Below are 20,160 nucleotides of genomic sequence, written 5' to 3'. Positions count from 1 at the left end.
CCTCGGAAAGCTGGGGGCGCCTTCCCAGTCCCCGCGTCAGCTTTCTGTAGAGGCCCTGTCAGGGCCGGTGTGCGGAGCCCCACGTGGGCCCCAGGCACAGTGTTCTGGCTCTCAGCCTAGCCTGGGCATTAATAGCCCATCGTTCCCGTTTCATTTGTCCTAGAGTCCAGGTGTCTGCATTTTTGCTACATGCAAGTGACTGTGTCTGGCGTAGAGGATGGTGGAGACGGTCTCAGGGAGGGAAGTAATCCTTGTGGAAGTAAGTGGCCTGGCCAGTGAGAGCTCCAGCCAGGAGATGAGAAAGCCCTGTGCCTGAAGGGATCAGGAAAGGCTGGAGGAAGTGGTGCTTAAACTGATTTTTGAAAGATAGTAGGGTTTGTATATGCGGAACATACAGTAACAGAAGCGGGGGACGTAAGAATGACTGTGTGGTCTTGTGGAAAATGGATTTTGATCGAGGTTTTGAGGGTCTTGGGGAGGCAGCGGAGATCTGAGCGAGGTAGCGGGAGGTGCTTTAGGAATTGTCACCTTACTGCCCAAAGCAAAATGAATGAAGAGTCTAGTGGAAACACGTCCCGGTGATGGTGGTGTCAGAGTGACCTGGGAGTGCAGGGCGTGTCTGGGACGCAGCCGTGTGAAGGCCAAGTGGTGAGTCTCGGTAGAGATGCGTTGCCTTTGAGGTCGTGGCAGAAACGCCCAGGGCAGAGCTGATGGGAGTGGGGAGAACTGCCCGGGAGCTGGCGGTGGAACTGGAAAGGGGCCGGAGCTGGCGACGTGCACTTGCCTGAAGGTGGCCTTTGAGCTCCCGAGAAGCGAGCAGACCTAGACGAGGCAGGCAGGCCCTGCCCCACCGAGCCAGGGGCTGTAAGAGACTGCAGCGGCTTCGTCCTTCCTAAACTAGTGGGCGCCCCTGGAAGGTTCCCCTGCTCGCACAGTCCCTGAAGGCCATCGGCCGCTTTCCAGGGCGGCCCTCTCCAAGCCTGTGCTGAGAGGCCCCTCAGGTTCCCAGAGCCTACGGGCTGCCCGCTGCTGTCCCCTGTGAGTTGTTCCGAAGTGGGAACTGCTGTTCCTCGGCACTGGTTTCCTGGAATCGACGGCATCCATGGCTTGGGTTGCTGGCATGGGGTCAAGTTTGGAATGACGTGGGACTTGTCATTCCAGGCCTGACAAGCCAAGACTGTGGAGAAAGGAAGCTGGCCTTGTCCCCGGGTCCCCAAAGCCAGTTTCCCTCCTCCGTGGACGGACAGAGACTGGCAGGTGGGGGAGGCCCCTTTGGCAGCCAGAGGGCCGCAGATCAGAGATGCTCGTGGGGACTGAGGCTTGTGAGTCCATTACAGAACGTCAGCTGCTACAGCACCAAAGACCAGGCCTGGCCCTGTGACCCCCATAACCCTGGGCACGTGCATTCCTGCCACCCACCCGGGCCTGCTTCAGGCCATGCACTCCTGGGCTGGATCGGGGGTCCTGGTGCCCCACCCCCTGCTGGGTAGGAATCAGGCGGGAGAAGAGATGTAGCTTTCACGACGGGGGGGGGGCGTCCTTCTGCTGGGTGTCACAGTACATGTGACCCGCACCAAAGATGGGGAGTGAAGGGTCCTGGCCCACTTCGGTTCCTCCGGCACTGAGTGGGTCTGGGGGTGCTGATCCCCGCTACTGTGCTGGGCACCAGGGGAAGCAAAGGAATCTTCCTAAAGGAGGTGACCGTCTCCTGCTGGACAAATCCTGTTGCAGAGAACTCGGAGAAACTGAAGGGAGGACGTGGGGACCTGGCTCTCAGAGCTCGAGTTGGGAACATTTCTAAACCGAAGGGGACACTCGTTACCCTCTCTATAATCATAACTAAATGATAGGTGAGGACTAATAGTTACAACAAGCTGAAGAGACAGGTAAGTGTTAACCTAACTTCAGGGAAGAGGTTCTGGACGTCCCGATCCCTACGCCTGACAGCAGCGTCCTAGCTTCTCCGCATGGAGTTTTCCATGAGCCACAGGTTTGTGGTTATTGTATTTGGTCTTCTGACTTGTGGCTCATTAGTTTTACCCATTTGTACTGTCATCCAAAAACTAGGCTCTGACAATATTTACTGGGACATAGTTTAGATCCAGCTGGCAGTGGACGGATCTGGGTGGGAGAGGAGTGTTCATGAGGATCGTCCAATTAGCTGTGTCTGAGAGAGTTTAACTCAGGGCAGGACAGGAGTTGTTAACAGCAAGGACGGCCTCCCCCCGCCTACAAAATTCTAGTAGTATATGCTGATTACGTCTACCTTTCCGGCAATCACAGGTTTATGTGAGTCTGACCTGTTGGTAAGATGGCAAGAAAACAAGGGGTTGGAGAGATGAAAGTAAAATGAGTGACAAAGTAAGAGCAGAACACCTCCAATGCAGCCTTCACGTGAGTGAGTAAATCCAGACCACAAAGGAGCCGAGACGTGTTTAAGAAACTCCTGGCACCAGGGCGGGGGTCTGCCAGGGACAAAGTCTAGATGATCGTCCGAAGGCCCTTTATTCTGCCACGAAGCAAAACAAATATGAGTGTTTCCTTGCAGGGGAGGGAGGGCTTGAAAAGATTCTAGTAAGAGAAAGATAAACAGAAATTAAATACTCACTCCCCGTGTTTGTAAAGCGAGACCACTGAGCGTCTGTGAGTGGCCTTCACCTGGAGGGTCAGTGAGGGTATTCTGTGTTTACAGAAAGGTGTACACATGCGCCGTTGTAGGGAATCACCAGGAGTCTCTGAGCCGTGGCTTCTACACACTGGTGTCCCCAGACAGCCGCGCGGCTCAGAGGAGGACCGCGCGCTTGTGAGACCCACTGCCCTTACACGCTTTCTTTCTGTTTCAGGCTGGAACCCGCCCAGTTTTGGTCCCTTCAAGACTCTGCCACAGCCTCTATCACACATCTGTTTTTCTCGAAGAAAAAAATACAATAAAAATGTTTTACTCTTTTACACTGTATAATTGTAAGAAATAGTGTGTTATTTGTGAACGCATGGTCTGCCATTTCTGTACAGTTTGGAGATATTTTCGAATGAAACATAAAAGATGTCAACGATAAAATCAAAAGAGTGAGTATTTTTATACCAAACATTTTAAGTATGACAGGATGGATGATCTTACACTGGGTTGGATCACAGATTTTATGCTTGACTTTTGAATGCTTGTAATTTATAATATCTATTTTTTTCCTCTAAAAGAAGCTGCATGTTTAAGGCATGTTTTCAAATATTATCAAAATTTCCAGAATCATATGGTGAATGTATAGAAATCTGTTTCCCTGGCCTGAGTCCAGGGTCCATGTGTAACGCGGCATTAGATGTTAAAACCGCTAGTGCAGTGCTCGGGGTTTACTCCCAGGTCTAGTAGGACACCCTGCAAGACAATCAAAGCCTCCAGGAGATTCGATCTTAACGGCGGCAGGTTCCCAGCTGGGCAAAGCAGCCTATACTTGGTGCCCATTCCTTACCAGAGTGCACCCTTAGAAAAGCCCGGCAGCTCCCGAGGTAGCCATACAAACTGTGGGCCGAGTGGTGGGTTTTGCCAGAATTCTTATGTTTTTCTCCAGCACGCTCCTGTGTGCACCCAGCTGACGCGCGACTCCCCCAGTGAACGTGCTGAGTCTAAGGGGAAGCCTTGGCTGGGGAGGCCAGCCCTGGCCCAGCAGGCAGCTAGCTGCCTTTGCCCGGCCCACCTGGCTGCAGTGGGCAGCTCCCATCTCCCAAGTGATTTTGCAAAAAACATGGGTTGAACTGAGCTGGTGTTCCTGAGCCTTGGCAGCAGCAGGCCAGACACACCACTTAAAACATGATCTTGAACCCCGTGTGCTCACCGTGACACTACCTGCCCCATCGGCCCAGGGAGAGGTGCACAACCAGTGGCGTCTGGAATCAGTACTCGTCAGCTTGCTTCAAGACTACGTCAAAGCCAGGGTCAGTCTTGCGTGGTAAGCAGACACTTCCAGAGTCTGTGACAGCTCACTCTCCCCCTTGGAGAAAAGCCGGGTGTAAAAATATATTGACCTAAGAATTTTTAACTGCTGATATAGCTAAACATGACCACAAGCTTTCTTACTGATCTGCTCACGTTGTGCTGAAGATTTCGATGTTTTAATGACTATATACATTGTTGGTGTCAGGTTTTCTAGTTTCATTATTTTCCATCAGAAGTAAAGAGATCAAGAAGCTTTTAAAAGGTCATCACACACACAAAAAAACAAAACGAAAGGAGCCAGGGGTGAGGGGCGCTCACCCTCACAATAAATGACAGGAAGGAACGTCCCTGCCACACCCTGCTTAGGCCTTCATCGCCACCTGGTTCGTGGTGACAGTTCTGTACTCTTGTTTCTAAGGAAAACAGCAACTTCCACACAGTCTATTATGCTTTTATAAACTGTTTAAAGGTACTTTTCTATTGTCATTTTTAAGAATAAAGTGCTACTTCCAGCTATCACACCACTGCTTGCCATATTCCTTTTTGTAAGACCAACCCAGTGCCTCCACACTGCAGACCAGGGAGCGGCGTTTTTGCTCCCATTTTCAGGTCTGGACAGAGCTAAGCATTGGCCCTTGAGCCCAGGACAGAGGGGCTAAGGGAAGAAAGGGGCAGGGATGGGAGAGCCTGGACCACCCATGCAAAGGCTCTACTGGGGGCGCCTGCTAACTGACAGACGCAGCGGCCTTGAGCAGAGCCTCCCGACCCACAGGAGGGTCGCGGGGAGATTCACACACCTTTCCTGATGCCTTTTACTGCACTCAGCAGACCCCACATCCTCCTCAGGCTACAAAGCTTTAGCTCAGGCCTATCTGAAATCTGTATTTGTGGTTTTCTACGGACCTAGAGTAAGAAAATATATTCTATTAAGTGAGAAGCCAGGCCTTGATAGCCAAGACCATAAAGTGCTTTATATAAATACATTCTCACCAACTCCTCCTCCCCCAAAAGGGGGACGGGGCCATGGCACTCAATTCCAACTAATGGCAACCACCACGAGCAACTACTAGTCTCGCTGGACACTGACGTTATTGGTTCTGTGGTTTGGCTCTCATGTTCCTTTTACAGAGAAGACCAGCCACCAAACGTGGGTCGCAGTCACAGCCTTCCAGTACCCTGGAGCCAGGGATGAAGGCAGAAAACGACCACACAGCTCTGCCGCCCTGCCCGGGCTCTGCAGGCCACATCTGACGTGGCTCTGGGATCATGGCTCTGGAACAGGCTTGATGATGTGCTTTGCCTTCGGCCCATCTGGGACCTCCCAACTCCAAGGCACCAGAGACGAGCCACACAGCCTAGAAACTGAGGGCGCCTCCCCCGGAAGGGCTGAACACGGTCACTGCCATGTGTTTTTGCACAAGGGGCCTTGGGGTGGATGAGTGAGTGCCACCACCGCTGTGCAAGTGACAAGTCTGGACAGTACCTACCTGTCTAGCGTGAGCTCCAGACACAACCCCACTTGAACACGAGCTTCATCTTGTGTCACTCCACTGAGCACAAACACTGGAATGGGAATTTGCGATAAGGGCAGGCCTGTCTGTTCCCTCTTACTTCTGCGCATAACGTCCCAGTCTGCAGAATCCAGCAAGATGATAACTAAGCCATCCGTTGTTACCAAGTAAACCCTCCATTGGGAGGGGAGATGTGCCGCTTAGAACACAGGACTAATGTCATAAAACTGGCATTAAGTACTGAAATTAGGTACTATGCCTTCTACCTCTATAACAAAATTACAAATTAAAACTTGCAAAATGAAAGTTACAGTATAATCATACATAAAGGCTTCAAATTCCCAGTACCTGAATATATGTCCAGACCTACTTTCATAGGAGAGGAAGCATGGCTAGACACCCCAAGAACTCTTGGTGTCTGTGTCACGGTGACATATAGGAATCAACTAGTTATTTCTGAGTGCTTTGGGCAAGGCATGCTTAGCTCAAGGAGTACAAGCAGACTTCCTACTGTATCCCCCATCTATCACTGGGACGTCCAACTGTTAGGTGGAAAGTGCATTCTTACCCAGTGTGAAGAGAATTTTCAGCACGCAGGCGCTCTCTCTCTTCCACTGTCATCCCTGTTCTATCACACCTCCTCATGACATCAAATAACTGGACAACATTCTGAGAAGGCAGAAGAGTGTGTTACTAGTGATGTGTTATCTGAAATGTTGGTCCTCAAAACGCCTACACCAAAACTCATGACTGTGATGCTGAAAAGCCATACGGAGTCAGCTAACTTGATACGGCCCTCTGAACAGGAAAACACTTAACTGCCACAGTGAAGCTCTGTCTGCTGCTGCAGAGCGTCCCGGATGGTACCCAACTCCCCTAGACTGGCCTGGCTCTAACCACCCCAAGCCCCCAGATGCCAATATGCCGTGAGAAACCTTCCTCACCTTCCTCAGGTGCTGCTTCACCAGGGCTTCCACAGTACAAACCACACTTACCTGCTTTATGAGGGGAAAGGGCCCTGTGCCCACAAACCGTAACAACATGCCCATAAATCAAGACCCAGGGAAGCCTTCCACTCTCCACTGCTCACACCCATCTCTCATTTGAAGTGAAACGCTCTCACCATGCTAATTAACAATACATTAGAAATTTAATTAGGCTAGATTAAATTAAACCCAAACTTCTCTTCTGGGCAAAAGGACACACCTACATGGAACAGGAAATGATGCTCAGGTTAAAATATTTACCTGGACAGAAGAGCACTTTTTCCCTAAAACTAGAGTGCAGAAAAGTTCAAAATCTCGTAACAGTCAAGTGCAAGGTAAACCTGACTTTGGCGTTTCTGAAGCTGATCCTGCCAAGGTCAGGCTGTGATTTACAGCAGTCTCTCCTATTAGCGTCCTCCCGTGTTTTCACTTATTTTTTTAAAAAATTAAGGTAAGTCTGCACTGAACGTCCTTTAACCCCTGCAAAGTTCTGGGTGGCTGAAAGTCACTGGGTTCTCACAGGGTCTTGAGGTCACATGGTTTTGAGTCACAGGAACGTGCTGGCCCATCTCCAAACCAGGAGAGCTGGACAAGGGCTACAGGCCTAACTGTCCAAAGGGCCCATGGCAGCAGCCTTGCCACTTCGCCTGAGAGCACCAGCATATCTCTAACGGAAATCCCATTATGAAGGAAAATGCGCTTCTGCTTTCTGAACTATGGCCAGGAGGAAGGTCGACAGCACAATGCCAGGGCCTATTCTAGCTCTGTGTTTCCAAAGTGCTCGTTCAACCCGACGCTCACAGGACAGGGACAGGGGTTCCAAAGTCCAGTTCATCTGAGAAGTGGTTTCCAAGAGGTCCTTGGGCCTCCCCCACCCTCTGCTCCCCACAGAACATCTAGTCTCTCAGAACAAGCCCAAAAAACACACCCGAGGAGAGGATGGACTGTCCTACGTGAAGCCCCGAGGGCAGCAACACATGGTACAGGTCATCGCACTGTCCACACACAGCACCCCAGCTTCGCTACACAGCAACAGTGCTGGACCCAGCTTGTTAAGAACAGTCAATAAAACCTTAAAAAAGACAAAATCATCTTCCCCATAAATAAATCATTTTTGCAAGTAAAAGCAGTAGCTAGGAGGAAGAGGGGAACCAAGTCTCATTTTCTATGCCTCAGAAAACCATTATTAACCGATATGAACTGGGGAACTCATAAAGCCAAATGCCCTATTCCCACATCCAAAACGTTTTTTCTGCTAGTGATTTCAGTCAGCTCACAAGAGAGCCAAGGGCTGCATGTCTGCAGTGCCCTTGCTACGAACAGTGGAACGGGCAGTGGCTGCGCTGCCTTCTCGCTGAGACTGCGCCACACGAATCAAGTACTGCTCCGTCCCCCGAGTCCCACCATCATCTTGCCACAGTCAAATGTCAGTTTTTACACTTTGGGGCTCAAATATATTTCTTTCAGCTCTCCCCTAAAAGCCTCGGCTTATGGTGATGAATTATAGATCAAATGCACTACAGACTGTCTTAAACTTTTAACACACCCAGACACGCCCACTCCAGCTTCCTTCTGTTAAACAGGCCACAGACCCAGCAGAAACAGGCAGAGGTGAGAACATGACTTTAACTTGAGTTTCTGATGGATATATTTCTAGGTGCCCAGAAGAACTAGTAAAGAACTTCTTTCTTTTTATTACAACCCTCAAACACAACTGGGTTCCTATCACAATTTTCCACAAAGACTATACCCCTCCCCACATGTCAAAACAGCCAGAAAACAATTAACAAAATGGAAACAGTAAAGTCCTCACCTAACAATAATTACTTTAAACATAAGTGGATTAAATCCTCCAATCAAAATACCCAGAACTGCTGAATGGATTAAAAAACAAGATCCAATGATATGCTGCCTACCAGAGACTCACTTTAGCTTTAAAGACACAGACTGAGAGCAAAGGGAATAAGATATTTCAGGCAAATGGTATTCAACAGAAAAGCAGGCATAGCTATACTTACGTAAGACAAAATAGACTTTAAGAATGGTAAAAAGAGACAAAGAAGGTCATTATATAATGATAAAAGGATCAATCAATCAAGAATATATAACAATTGTTGGAAATTCCCTGGCAGTCCTGTGGTTAGGACCTGGTGCTTTCACTGCCAGGACCCAGATTCAATCCCTGGTCAGGGACCTAAGATCCTGCAAGCCATGCGGCACAGCCAAAAAAACAACAAAAAAAAGAATACATAACAATTGTAAATATTTATGCACCCAATCAGAGCACCCAAATATATAAGCAAAAACTAATAGAGCTAAAAGGAGAAATAACTTGCAATAAAATAATAGTTGGGGACTTTAATATCCCACTCTCTACAATAGACAGATCATCCAGACAGAGGATCAGTAAGGAAACAGGATTTGAACAACACTAGAGACTAAATGTACCTAATAGACATATACAGTTGACTCTTGAACTGCATGGGTCCACTTATATGTGGATTTTTTTTTCAATAAATACACACTACAGTACTACACAATTCATGGTTGGTTGAAACCACAGATACAAGGGCCAACTGTAAAGTTACATGCAGAATTTTGACTGTGTGGGGCTTCCACACTGCTATCCCCCATGTTTTTCAAAGGTCAACTGTATAGAACATTCTAACCAACAACAGAATAGGCATTCTTCTCAAGCACACATGGAATATATTCTATGATAGACCATACGTCAGGCCACAAAACAAGTCTTATTAGCAAATTCAAAAAGACTGAAATCATACCAAGTATCTTCTCCAGCCAGATGGGATGAAACTAGAAATAATAAAAGGAGGAAAACTGGAAAATTCTTGAACATATGAAAATTAAATAATGCTCATCTGAACAACCAATGGATCAAAAGTGAAATTAAAGGAGAAATTTTAAAGTATCTTGAGACAAATGAAAATGGAAACACAACACACCAAAACTTATGGGATACAGCAAAAGCAGTTCAAAGAAGGAAGTTCATAGCAATAAACACCTACATTAGGAAACAAGAAAAATCTCGTTGTTTAACTTAACTCTACACCTTTAGGAAACAGAAAAAGAACAAACTGAGCCCAAAGTTAGCAGAAGGAAGGAAATAAAAAAGACTAGAACAGAAATAAATAAAACAGAAGAACAGTAGAAAGGATTAACCAAACTAAGAGTTGGTTTTTTGAAGAGATAAACAAAACTGATAAACCTCTAGCTACACTAAGGAAAAGAGAGGATCTAAATCAACAAAACTATAAACGAAAAAGGAGACATTACAAGTGATACACAAAGAATCATAAACAGCTACTATGAACAACTATATACAACAAACCAGACAACCTAGAAGAAATGGAAAAATTATTAAACATATAACCTACCAAGACCAAATCAGAAGAAACAGAAATTCTGAAAATACCAATTGCTAGAAACAATCAGTAATCAAAAATCTTCCACCAGGGACTTCCCTGGTGGTCCAGTGGCTAAGACTCCGTGCTCCCAATGCAGGGGGCCCAGGTTTGATCCCTGGTCAGAGAACTAGATCCCACATGCTGCAATTAAAGATCCCACACACTGCAACTAAGACCCGGTGTAGCCAAATAAATAAATTAAAAAAAAAAATCTTCCAAGAAAAGCCCAGGCCCAGATGGCTTCACAGGGGAACTTCACCAAACATTTGAAGAAGAGTTCATGCCAATCCTTCTCAAACTCTTCCAAAAAACTGAAGAGGAGGGAACATTCCTAAACTCATTTTATAAGGCTAGCATTACCCTAATATCAAAGCCAAAAAAGTACACTACCAGAAGAGAAAACTAAAGGTCCATATCCCTGATGAATATAGATGCAAAACTTCTCAATAAAATACTAGCAAACTGAATTCAGCAGTACATTAAAAAGATCATTCACCATCATCAAGTAAGATTTATCCTTGGGATGCAAGAATGGTTCAACATACATAAATCAATTTGGTATGTCACATTAATAGAATGAAAGAAAAAAATCATATGATCATCTCAAAAGATGCAGAAAAAGCTTTCCAAAAAATTCAACATCCATTCATGATAAAACACTGTTAACAAATTAGGTACAGAAGGAACATATATTAACATAATAAAGGACATATATGATAAGCCCACAGCTAAATGGTGATGGGAAAACTGGACATTCACATGTACAAGTATGAAACTAGACCCCTAACTTACACCACTCACAAAAATTAAATCAGAGTGGATTAAAGACTTAAATGTAAGACTAAAATGCATATAACTCCTAGAAGAAAACACAGGAAAAAAGCTCCTTGACATGAGTCTTTGCAATAAACTTTTGGATACAACTAAAGCACAAGCAACAAAATCGCAAGTAGACAAGTAGGACTATATCAAACTAAAAAGCTTCTGAACATCAAAAGAAATAATCAATAAAATGAAAAGACAATCTATGGAATTGGAGAAAATATTTGCAAACCATTTATCTTAGGATAAGAGGGTTACTATCCAAAATATATAAAGAACTCATACAACTCAATAACAAAAAAAAATCATAAATAATCCAATTAAAAGATGGACAAAGGACCTGAAGAGACCTTCATCCAAGTAAGATATACAAATGACCAACAGGTACCTGAAAAAAATGCTCCACATCACTAATCATTAGTGATGCAAATCAAAAGCACAATAAGCCATCACCTCATAACTGTCAGAATGGCTAGTATGAAAAAGACAAGAGATAACAAGTGCTGGTGAAGATGTAGAGAAAATGGAATCCCTGCACACTGCTGATGGGCTTGTAAACTGGTACAGCCACTGTGGGCAGAAGTTCCTCCAAAAGTTAACAGAAACTGCCACATGATATTGCAATGTTACTTCTGGGAATATATCCAAAGGAAACAAAAACACTAAGTCAAAAAAGAGATATCTGAACCCCCATGTTCACAGCGTTATTTACAATAACCAAGACGTGTTCCCCATACACGCAGACACACACACACACACGCGAACCTTATTCAGCCATAAAAAAGGAGGAAATCCTGTCACTTGCAACAACATGGATGGACCTTAATGGCATTATCCTAAGTGAGTAAGTCATACAGAGTAAGCAAATACCAAAAGATCTCATTTATATGTAGATTCTTAAAAAAAAAAACCTCACAGAAAAAGATCAGATTTGTGGTTACCAGAGGTGTGGTCCAGGGTGAGGGGAAATTGGACAAAGGTGGTCAAAAGGTACAAACTTCCAGTTTTAAGATAAATAAGCACTAGGGATGTAATGTACAGCAAGAGGACTACAGATAGCACTGCTGTATGATACATGTGAAAATTGTTAGAAGTAAATCCTATGGAGTTCTCATCACTTGTTTTTGGTATCTATATGAAATGAGGTAACATTAAACTTACTGTGGTAATCAATTTATGATGTATGTAAGTCAAATCTTATGCTGTGCATCTTAAACTTACACAGTGCTGTATGTCAACTGTATCTCAATAAAACTGGCAGGGGTGGGTATGTATAGACCAGAAAAAGTAGGTATACTTGGAGATAAGCCAGCTCCAGATTTTTTTTTTTTTTTAAAAAGAGAACTAATTTATGCCATAAAATATTAAAGCTCTTCCTTACTAGCAAAAATCCTCTACAAAGCAAGACAGATTGAGTTTCCCATTTTCTGAATTATCCTGAGGAGTCTCAGTTTTACATCTTCTCATGCCATATTTTGGGGCTTGGATATAAGAAAGAGGTAAGATGACACTGAAATAGGATGACACTGAAAATGGATGAGAAGTAAACAGAAAGGATAAAAACTAAAACAGCAAAAAGGCTCCTTGTCATCTACACAAAGTACTTACTGCTTCGGGCTATCATCATACCTTTTTTGAGAACACCAAACCTTGCTTTTATAATCTACTACAATGTGATATGAGAACCATAACAATCACCCCAAAGGGCCACCACAGACCATAAAACAAGCACAGATAAGGAAAATGGGTAGTTTACCACAGAATGATGGAATGACCATAGATTTCCCCAAAAGTCACCACAACTCTTAACCCACATGTTTGACAGCAGCTCTCCTGAGCTCAGCCAGTGATTGGGAGACAGAGGGAGTCCCCGAAAGAAGAACCTCAGGGCCAAGCCCCATCAGGGCTGGGACACAGTCATGTCTTCATCCTTGCTGGAGATGGCATGAGAACATGACTTGCGAAATCCAAGAGGCTAAATACTGATTTATCCTTTTAAAAGCAAGCATTAAAAAATCACAGGTAGTGTACCTCTACTGCTTCACCTGCTACCAAGAGGCACACCTTGGGTTCCAACTGTGAAATCCACACGCTCAGCAACGCAGCCCAGACCTCAGTCTCCAACAGCATTCCAGACACCACCTGTGGGAGTCAAAGACGAGCTGCCACCCGTCACTGCCAAGAATGGAAAGAAGCAAACTGAACTCACTGACATCTCAGAGCTCCTTCTACAACGATTTTATTATAAATATGCTCTTTTGGAATAAACAAATACTGCATTCAAGGCTATCGGCAAACTTGTTCTAAGGTAATGAAAAGGAAAATGGAACCAGGAACCACTTAGAAGTAGAGATAAATAGCAAAGTCACCTGCATGCCATGCTGAGCAGCGCCTTTCCCCCAAGAAGTAACAGGAGGTTAACAGGGGACATAACATTTCTCATTAGCCCATTAATGAAAATAAGCTTCGAGTTTGGTAATTTGCACTAGTTCTGTAAACTGAACTGCTCCTGTCCTCGGTCCTAGGAAGTAGAATGGGAAGACGGTCAGTCTTCAGATCCCAGCGTCAACAAGGAAGATCTTGACTTTGTAACTCTTTGCTCTCAGACAAAACTGTTCACTACTTGCCAGGAGTGATGTCAGAGTAGTCCTTCAGCACCCCGGCCAAGTGCTCATTGTGAGTTTTAAACCGTCGCTTTTTCTGTGAAGCTGGCTTTTTCCTTCTCTGAATAGGAGCCTACAGGAAAAGGTAAAGACAGTTAGAAACAACAGCTACTCAGAGCTACGGTAATATGGGGAGGATTTACAAAAGGTGCCCCAGAAACCAGCAGCAAAGAGATGCAGGGTTTGTGACCTTCTTTCTGTTCTGCAGCCCAGCCTCACACACACCAATCCACACAACCCTGGTTCGAAAACACAAACCAGGGCTTTCTGTTACAGTGAAGTGCATACCTCCGCCTGGAATAAATGGGCTGGCACGAAAACTAACCAGAACTACTGTAGGCACGAAGTGGATAAAAAGAGAGGCAGTGAATCTCTTTTGTTTTGCATCTCTGTCATCAGGTGTAAAATTTTATCCCCCATTAATTACCAATAAAACAAAGACCTGAAGCAAATACAGCAAAATATAGAGATATGGGCAAATTGGGAAGTGGATGAACACAGAAAGATTTGTTAAATATTATCCTCTTCACTATACACCTGAAATACTAATATGACGTAATATTAACAAACTAAGCAATGACAGGAAACCATGAAGCGCTGCAGTCACACTAATTCTTGGAGATCACTGGCAATACATTTTCCCTTTTAAAGGAGTCCTAAAACGTCACTGAATAAAACACCAAGTCACAAACAAGTCAAGCTACGAGGCACGATGGTGGACAAGGGAAGGAGGGTGTTAGTGAAATATTTCTCATCCTGGCTTTGTCCCTGGACTGCAGAGAGCTGGTTAGCTGGTACGAGGAATTCACAGGTCTTCATTCAATTACAAATCCCTCCAATGAGCAGGGTTTGGGGGCTATAAAGACAGTAATATCTGGTTCCTAAGGGATCAAAGTCCACAAGGGTAATTCAGTGGGATCAGGGCTAAGGCAAAGCCAGGCACCGAGACCACTGGGCTCCGGGAGCAAGAGGGGTTGTGGGGTGGGGTGAAGATCATAAAGGCCAGAATGATGAAGCCCCTGGCAGAGGCTGGGAGGACAACACATGGGCACTGCACGTCCTATGGCTGGAGCTCAAGAGCAGGCACTGACTGCCGCGGAGGCTCTCACATACCTGGCGAGCAGCCCTCAATACACCAGACGTGATCTGAATGCATCTGACCAAGGTCACAGGATTAGGACACAGAAGAAACTGGAAGGGAGAACTACCTACCTACCTGCTCTTCCGAGAGCTGCACAGGAGGCAGGCTAACAGTTCAAAGAACAGAGGATTACGTTTTCCTCTAGAGGGTACATACCACTTTCTTTGGTCCAGATTCCTGCATGGAAGAAATACCCTGTCGCTTCAGATACTCTTCAATTTTCTCCTCATCCATTGAATCCACAGTGACACTCCTCCACAGTTTCTGAAACTCTGTGCCAACAAGACAGTAGTTACTGCACAATAGATGTTTACAAGCTATAACATCTCAGTGCGATCGAAATCACGCTTCAATGTTATCTCCTCTGATACCAATGAGCACATCTGAGATTTCATTATAAAAACAAAGGAAGACAGGAACATTCAGATGCTGGACACAGAGCAGCAGAAGGGCCTGGGAACACGAACTGCCTCCCTACAGACCAGATCAGCACTGCTCTATTTTTAGAGCCTATAAATGAAGGCCATGTGATTGAGCCTCCCAGCTTTCCTGGGAAGAAAGGCAGTTGACCCTCTCCTTTAATTCCAGAAATCAGTTGAAATAGTTCAAATTCCTGATCATCTCTCATGAGCTCAGTATACCCCACTTCCTCTCCTACAGGAAAAGAGAAACACACAGGGAGATGAGGAACCAAAGTTTTATACGGAGTGAGGAGTTACAACAGCTTATTTGCAAAAAAGGCCTTTTGAAATCAAATAAATGGGGGATGGGTGACTGAGAGGTCATAATAGTGAGGGGAGGAATACTGAAACAGTAACACTGTCTCTCATGCCCTGGAAGACAAAGGAGAAAGGCCTTCCATCCAGCCTACTCCTTGTGCTCAGAGACCCCGGCCCCTCGGCCACACCACCATTTCTGCAACCAAAAGAGATCACAACTGGGACATGTCCAGAATGAAACTCGTATGCATCTTAAATTCTGTCCCTAAAGAGAGGCTCCAATAACCAGGTTTCACTTCATTATTAACATCTACTTTCCAACGCACAAAAAATGTCTTAGGATGGCAAATCATAAGACATTTGTACTCTGGATGGTGAAAAAGGAAAGTTCGCTGGGTGCCCTGAGGCTGGGGGCTGGGTCTCCTGCTCACCGGAGACCTCTCTCGCACGCGACACCACCTACCCCCATCCCCACCCTCCTCCCCGGCAAGGCATCCCGGAGGCCTAATCCAGGTGGCGCCGGCACCGCCCCCTGCCTTACTTTCAGGTAAAAAGTGAGAATGGAGAGTGGTCCATTCACAAGCTGTAAACAAAGCAGGCATGTGATACTGTGCTGGACCAGGCTGTTCTCCTCTTTCCTATTTCAATACGTATTACATGAAGCAAATGATGCTCTAACAGCTGGGGCTCCAGTGATACTTAGGAAATCTGTTTTCTGCCACACTGAAAAGCTTTTTGCTGACGGTGACCAAATGCAAAAATGACAATCTATTACAAAGAATTCAACCTGGGCACAAAGTTATTTCAATCCAAAACATCTCTAAATAAAAAATTTTTTTCATTTCTTTCAATATTATTAAGAGCTCTTTTTCCTATATGCTCCCTGAACTTTCATCTGCGTAGATTACAGAAACCAGTTAACAGATGACAATCAATTGTTTGCATGACTTTCTCAGCCCCCTGAAGGGCTAAAAGCTCCTCGGCAGTGGATATTCTATTTTGTAAGTTTCCTACTATGGTTGGCACTGAATTTAGCACATCCTCAACAATTTGATCACTGAACGTATGAAATGTTATTCTCTGGGCATCACAGAGTACCTGTTTTCTTTTTACATTTTTTAAACTTTTTTATTTTAAAATAATTTTACATTAACAGAAGAGTTGCAACATTACTACACAGAACTCCAGGACAGGCTTTGCCCAGCTTTCCCTAATGTTAACACGGTATATGATCTTAGTAAAATTATCTAAACTAATAATATAAGCCTATGAACTAATCTACAGACCTTATTCACATGTCACCAGTTTTAGCACCTGCGTCCCCGTCCCGGTCGTCCTGGTCCGGCACCACACCTGGGATCCCACTGTGTTTAGCTGCCGTGTCTCCTTGCTCCAGGCTCTAAGTGTGCTCAGTGTCTCCTCATCTCTTAGGACCATGACACTTCTGAGGAGCTTCTGTAGTTATTTTATACAACGGCCCTCAATGTGCAGTTGTCTGCTATTTCCTTGTGATTAAATTGAGGTTATACATTTTAGGCAAGAACATCACAGAGAAGACACTGTGCCCTTCTCAGGACCTAACATCAAGGGTCCATGATGTTTACATGTCTTATTACTGGGGCTGTCAGAATGATCACTGGTTAAGGTGGTGTCTGTCAGATTTCTCCACCATGAAGCTAATACTTTTCCCTTTGTAATTAATAAGCACCCTGTGGGGAGATGTACTGAGACTATGCCTAAACACCCTGTTTCTCAGCACACGTTAGCTCGCTAATTACAGCATCCATTGATGGCTCGTGCCTGCAACAACTGATACTTGTGGGTTTGCCGAATGGCATGTTACTTCCCTCATTCCTTTCATACGTGTGGATTAGAATTCTACCATAAGGAAGACTACTGAATAAATGGATTGGATTCTCGATCCAATCTATTTATTCAATTGTTAACTTCATATGGATTCATGGATATTTATTTTATTTCATGGATCATAACTCATTACTATCATTATTTATTTTCTTGTTCAAATATCCTGGCTTTGGTCATTGAGTCCCTTCACACTGTCCCTGGCTCTTTTTTGACTTGCTTCCCTTTTTTGTTGTTTGGGTTTTTTTTGAGCATTCTCTTAATTTCTGGTACCAAAACATGTTCCAAGCTCATCTTGCATTTCCCCAAACTTGGAATCAACTGTTCGCCAAGGAGTCCTGACTCCTTTTACTGGAGAATGGTATTTAGAAACCAAGATCTAGGCATCCTAGTCTCTTTTTCTAGCAATCACTTTTCATTTTTTGAAAACAGCAAATGATTAGGGGACATCAAGTTTAAAGACAAATGATTTGTTTTAGGAGATTATCTCCACGTATCATGAAAGTCAGTCAGGCTCTAAATTATAAGGGTAAATAAAATAGGAATTGTTTAAAAACCTGCTGTCTTTTAACAGAAAAGAAAACAGGCTAGAATTTTAAAACTCAGATTTGACCCTTTCAACTGAAGGGAACCCTGTCCTCCTTGAGCTAAGAATGAAAACTGTGTAACAGAAAGTATGCCAGAGAAGGAAAGAAAATAAGCAAATTCATTAATAAGGCTTTGCTTAAATTCCCGAATAACTCATTCATATTTTGGCTACACCCAGAGCTTTCCTATGAAATACAAAACTAGCAGAATAGTACAGACTGTGGCGACAGATGGCCTGGGTGTGGAACCCAGTGACCCCATTTACTAACTATGTCACATGGGACAAGTTAAGTTACTTAACCTCTCTGCCTCAGTTTCCTGATCTGTAAAATTGGGATAATAATATGTATTTCATAAAGTTGTGGGGATAAAATGAGCTAATACCTATAAAGCACTGAGAATAATGCCTGCAAAGGAAAAAGCACTATCTATATCTGTCATAGTCACCATCATCCTCTGAGGTCTACCATCTCTTATTTCTGAGTGCTAATGCCTTTAAGGAAGGCAGATGAATCTGGCTGCTTTCAATAAGCATGACTCATCTGAGATTTATCCATGTTGTTGGGCATGTCAGTACTTCCTTCCTTCTTATTGTGAAGCTGTATTCCATTGTAAGGATGTACCACACTTGGGGGCAATGAAGGGACTGTTAAAGGGCATCTGAGTTGTTTCCAGGTTTTGGCTGTTATGAATAAAGTTGATATGTACATGGATTTTGAGTGAACTTGGGTAAAAACCTAAAAGTGGGACGGCTGGGTCATACATACAGTTATATGTATTACAGCATACTAATAAATATGACACTTGACCTACACCTCACACTATATGCAAAAATTAATTCAAAATGATCAAAGATCTAAATATAAGAGCTAAAACAGAAACTCTTTGAAGAAGTAAATATTGGTGTTGTTGGATTAGGGAATGGTTTCTTAGATATGACACAGAAACACAAGCAACGAAAAGACAAATACATAAATTGTACCTCATCAAGATTAAAAACGTTTGTATCTCAAAGCACACCAAGAAGAAACGGAAAAGACAACTCACAGAATGGATGACAATATTCACAAAACATAACTCTTTTAACAGACCTGTATCCAGAATAAAGAACTCTTTAAAAAAATTCTATAACAGGACCTTCAAGATGGCATAGGAGTAAGACGTGGAGATCACCTTCCTCCCCACAAATACACCAAAAATAGATCTACACGTGGCACAACTCCTACAGAACACCTACTGAATGCTAGCAGAAGACCTCAGACTTCCTAAAAGGGTGCACAAGGAGAGGGGATTCAGAGCACCACCTAAACGAGCTTCAGAGACGGGCGCAAGCCACAGCTCTCAGCGTGGACACCAGAGACGGGCATGAAACGCTAAAGTTACTGTTGCAGCCACCAAGAAGCCTGTGTGCAAGCACAGGTCACTATTCACACCTCCCCTCCCAGGAGCCTGTGCAGCCCGCTACTGCCAGGGTCCCGTGATCCAGGGACAACTTCCCCAGGAGAACACAAGGCACGCCTCAGGCTATTGCAGCATCACACTGGGCTCTGCCGCCACAGGCTCGCCCCGCACTCCGTACCCCTCCCTCCCCCAGCACCTGAGTGAGCCACAGCCCCCAATCAGCTGCTCCTTTAACCCCGTCCTGTCTGACCGAAGAACAGATGCCCTCAGGCAACCTACACGCAGAGGCGGGGCCATATCCAAAGCTGAACCCTGGGAGCTGTGCGAACAAAGAGGAGAAAGGGAATCTCTCCCAGCAGCCTCAGAAGCAGCAGATTAAATCTCCACAATCAACTTGCTGTACCCTGCATCTGTGGAATACCTGAATAGACAATGAATCATCCCAAAACTGAGGCAGTGGACTTTGGGAGCAACTGTAGACTTGGGGTTTGCTTTCTGCATCTAATTTGTTTCTAGTTTTATGTTTATCTTAGTTTAGTATTTAGAGCTTATTATCATTGGTAGATTTGTTTATTGATTTGGTTGCTCTCTTCCTTTTTTATATATTTTTCTTTTTTCCCTTTTTTTGAGTGTATATGTATATGCTTCTTTGTGTGATTCTGTCTGTATAGGTTTGCTTTTACTATTTGTCCTAGGGTTCTGTCTGTCTGTTTTTCTTAGTATAGTTTTTAGCACTTGCAATCATTGGTGAATTTATTTATTGGTTTACTTGCTCTTTTTTTAATTACTTTTTTTTTTTTATTTTGATAACTTCTGTTTCTTTCTTTTTGTTCTTTTCTCCCTTTTCTTCTGAGATATGTAGCTGACAGGGTCTTGGTGCTCTGGCCAGGTGCCAGGCCTGAGCCTCTGAGGTTGGAGAGCCAAGTTCAGAACACTGGTCCACCAGAGACCTCCCGGCCCCTCATAATATCGGAGAGAGCTCTCCCAGAGATCTCCATCTCAATGCTAAGACCCAGCTCTACTCAACCACCAGCAAGCTCCCACATGAACACACCATGCCAAACAACTAGCAAGACAGGAAAACAACCCCACCCATTAGCAGAGAGGCTGCCT

General features: G+C 44.5%; 2 protein-coding genes across 4 annotated transcripts in view; one reads left to right on the top strand and one right to left on the bottom strand.

The window, feature by feature from the left end:
- RBPMS (RNA binding protein, mRNA processing factor) overlaps nt 1–4,449 on the top strand; it is a 192,131-nt gene extending 187,682 nt beyond the window's left edge. For all 3 annotated transcript variants that reach the window (XM_081221219.1, XM_081221220.1, XM_081221216.1), the window contains one exon: nt 2,844–4,449. The gene's annotated coding sequence lies outside the window, so the exon portion shown is untranslated. The remainder of the gene's footprint in view (nt 1–2,843) is intronic.
- An 8,439-nt stretch (nt 4,450–12,888) lies between these two features.
- GTF2E2 (general transcription factor IIE subunit 2) overlaps nt 12,889–20,160 on the bottom strand; it is a 69,715-nt gene continuing 62,443 nt past the window's right edge. Inside the window, exons 7-8 of the mRNA XM_081221213.1 lie at nt 14,633–14,748; nt 12,889–13,408 (exon numbers count right to left, since the gene is read on the bottom strand). Coding sequence (XP_081077339.1) covers nt 13,292–13,408; nt 14,633–14,748 — 233 coding nt within the window. The 3' untranslated portion in view covers nt 12,889–13,291. The remainder of the gene's footprint in view (nt 13,409–14,632; nt 14,749–20,160) is intronic.

This window comes from Mesoplodon bidens (genome assembly GCF_964165515.1).
Source record: "Mesoplodon bidens genome assembly, chromosome: 20".
In the NCBI taxonomy this organism is placed as follows: Eukaryota; Metazoa; Chordata; class Mammalia; order Artiodactyla; family Ziphiidae; genus Mesoplodon; species Mesoplodon bidens.
The sequence above is the reverse complement of the archived record's forward strand: the minus strand, read 5'-3'. Positions and strand labels throughout refer to the sequence as shown.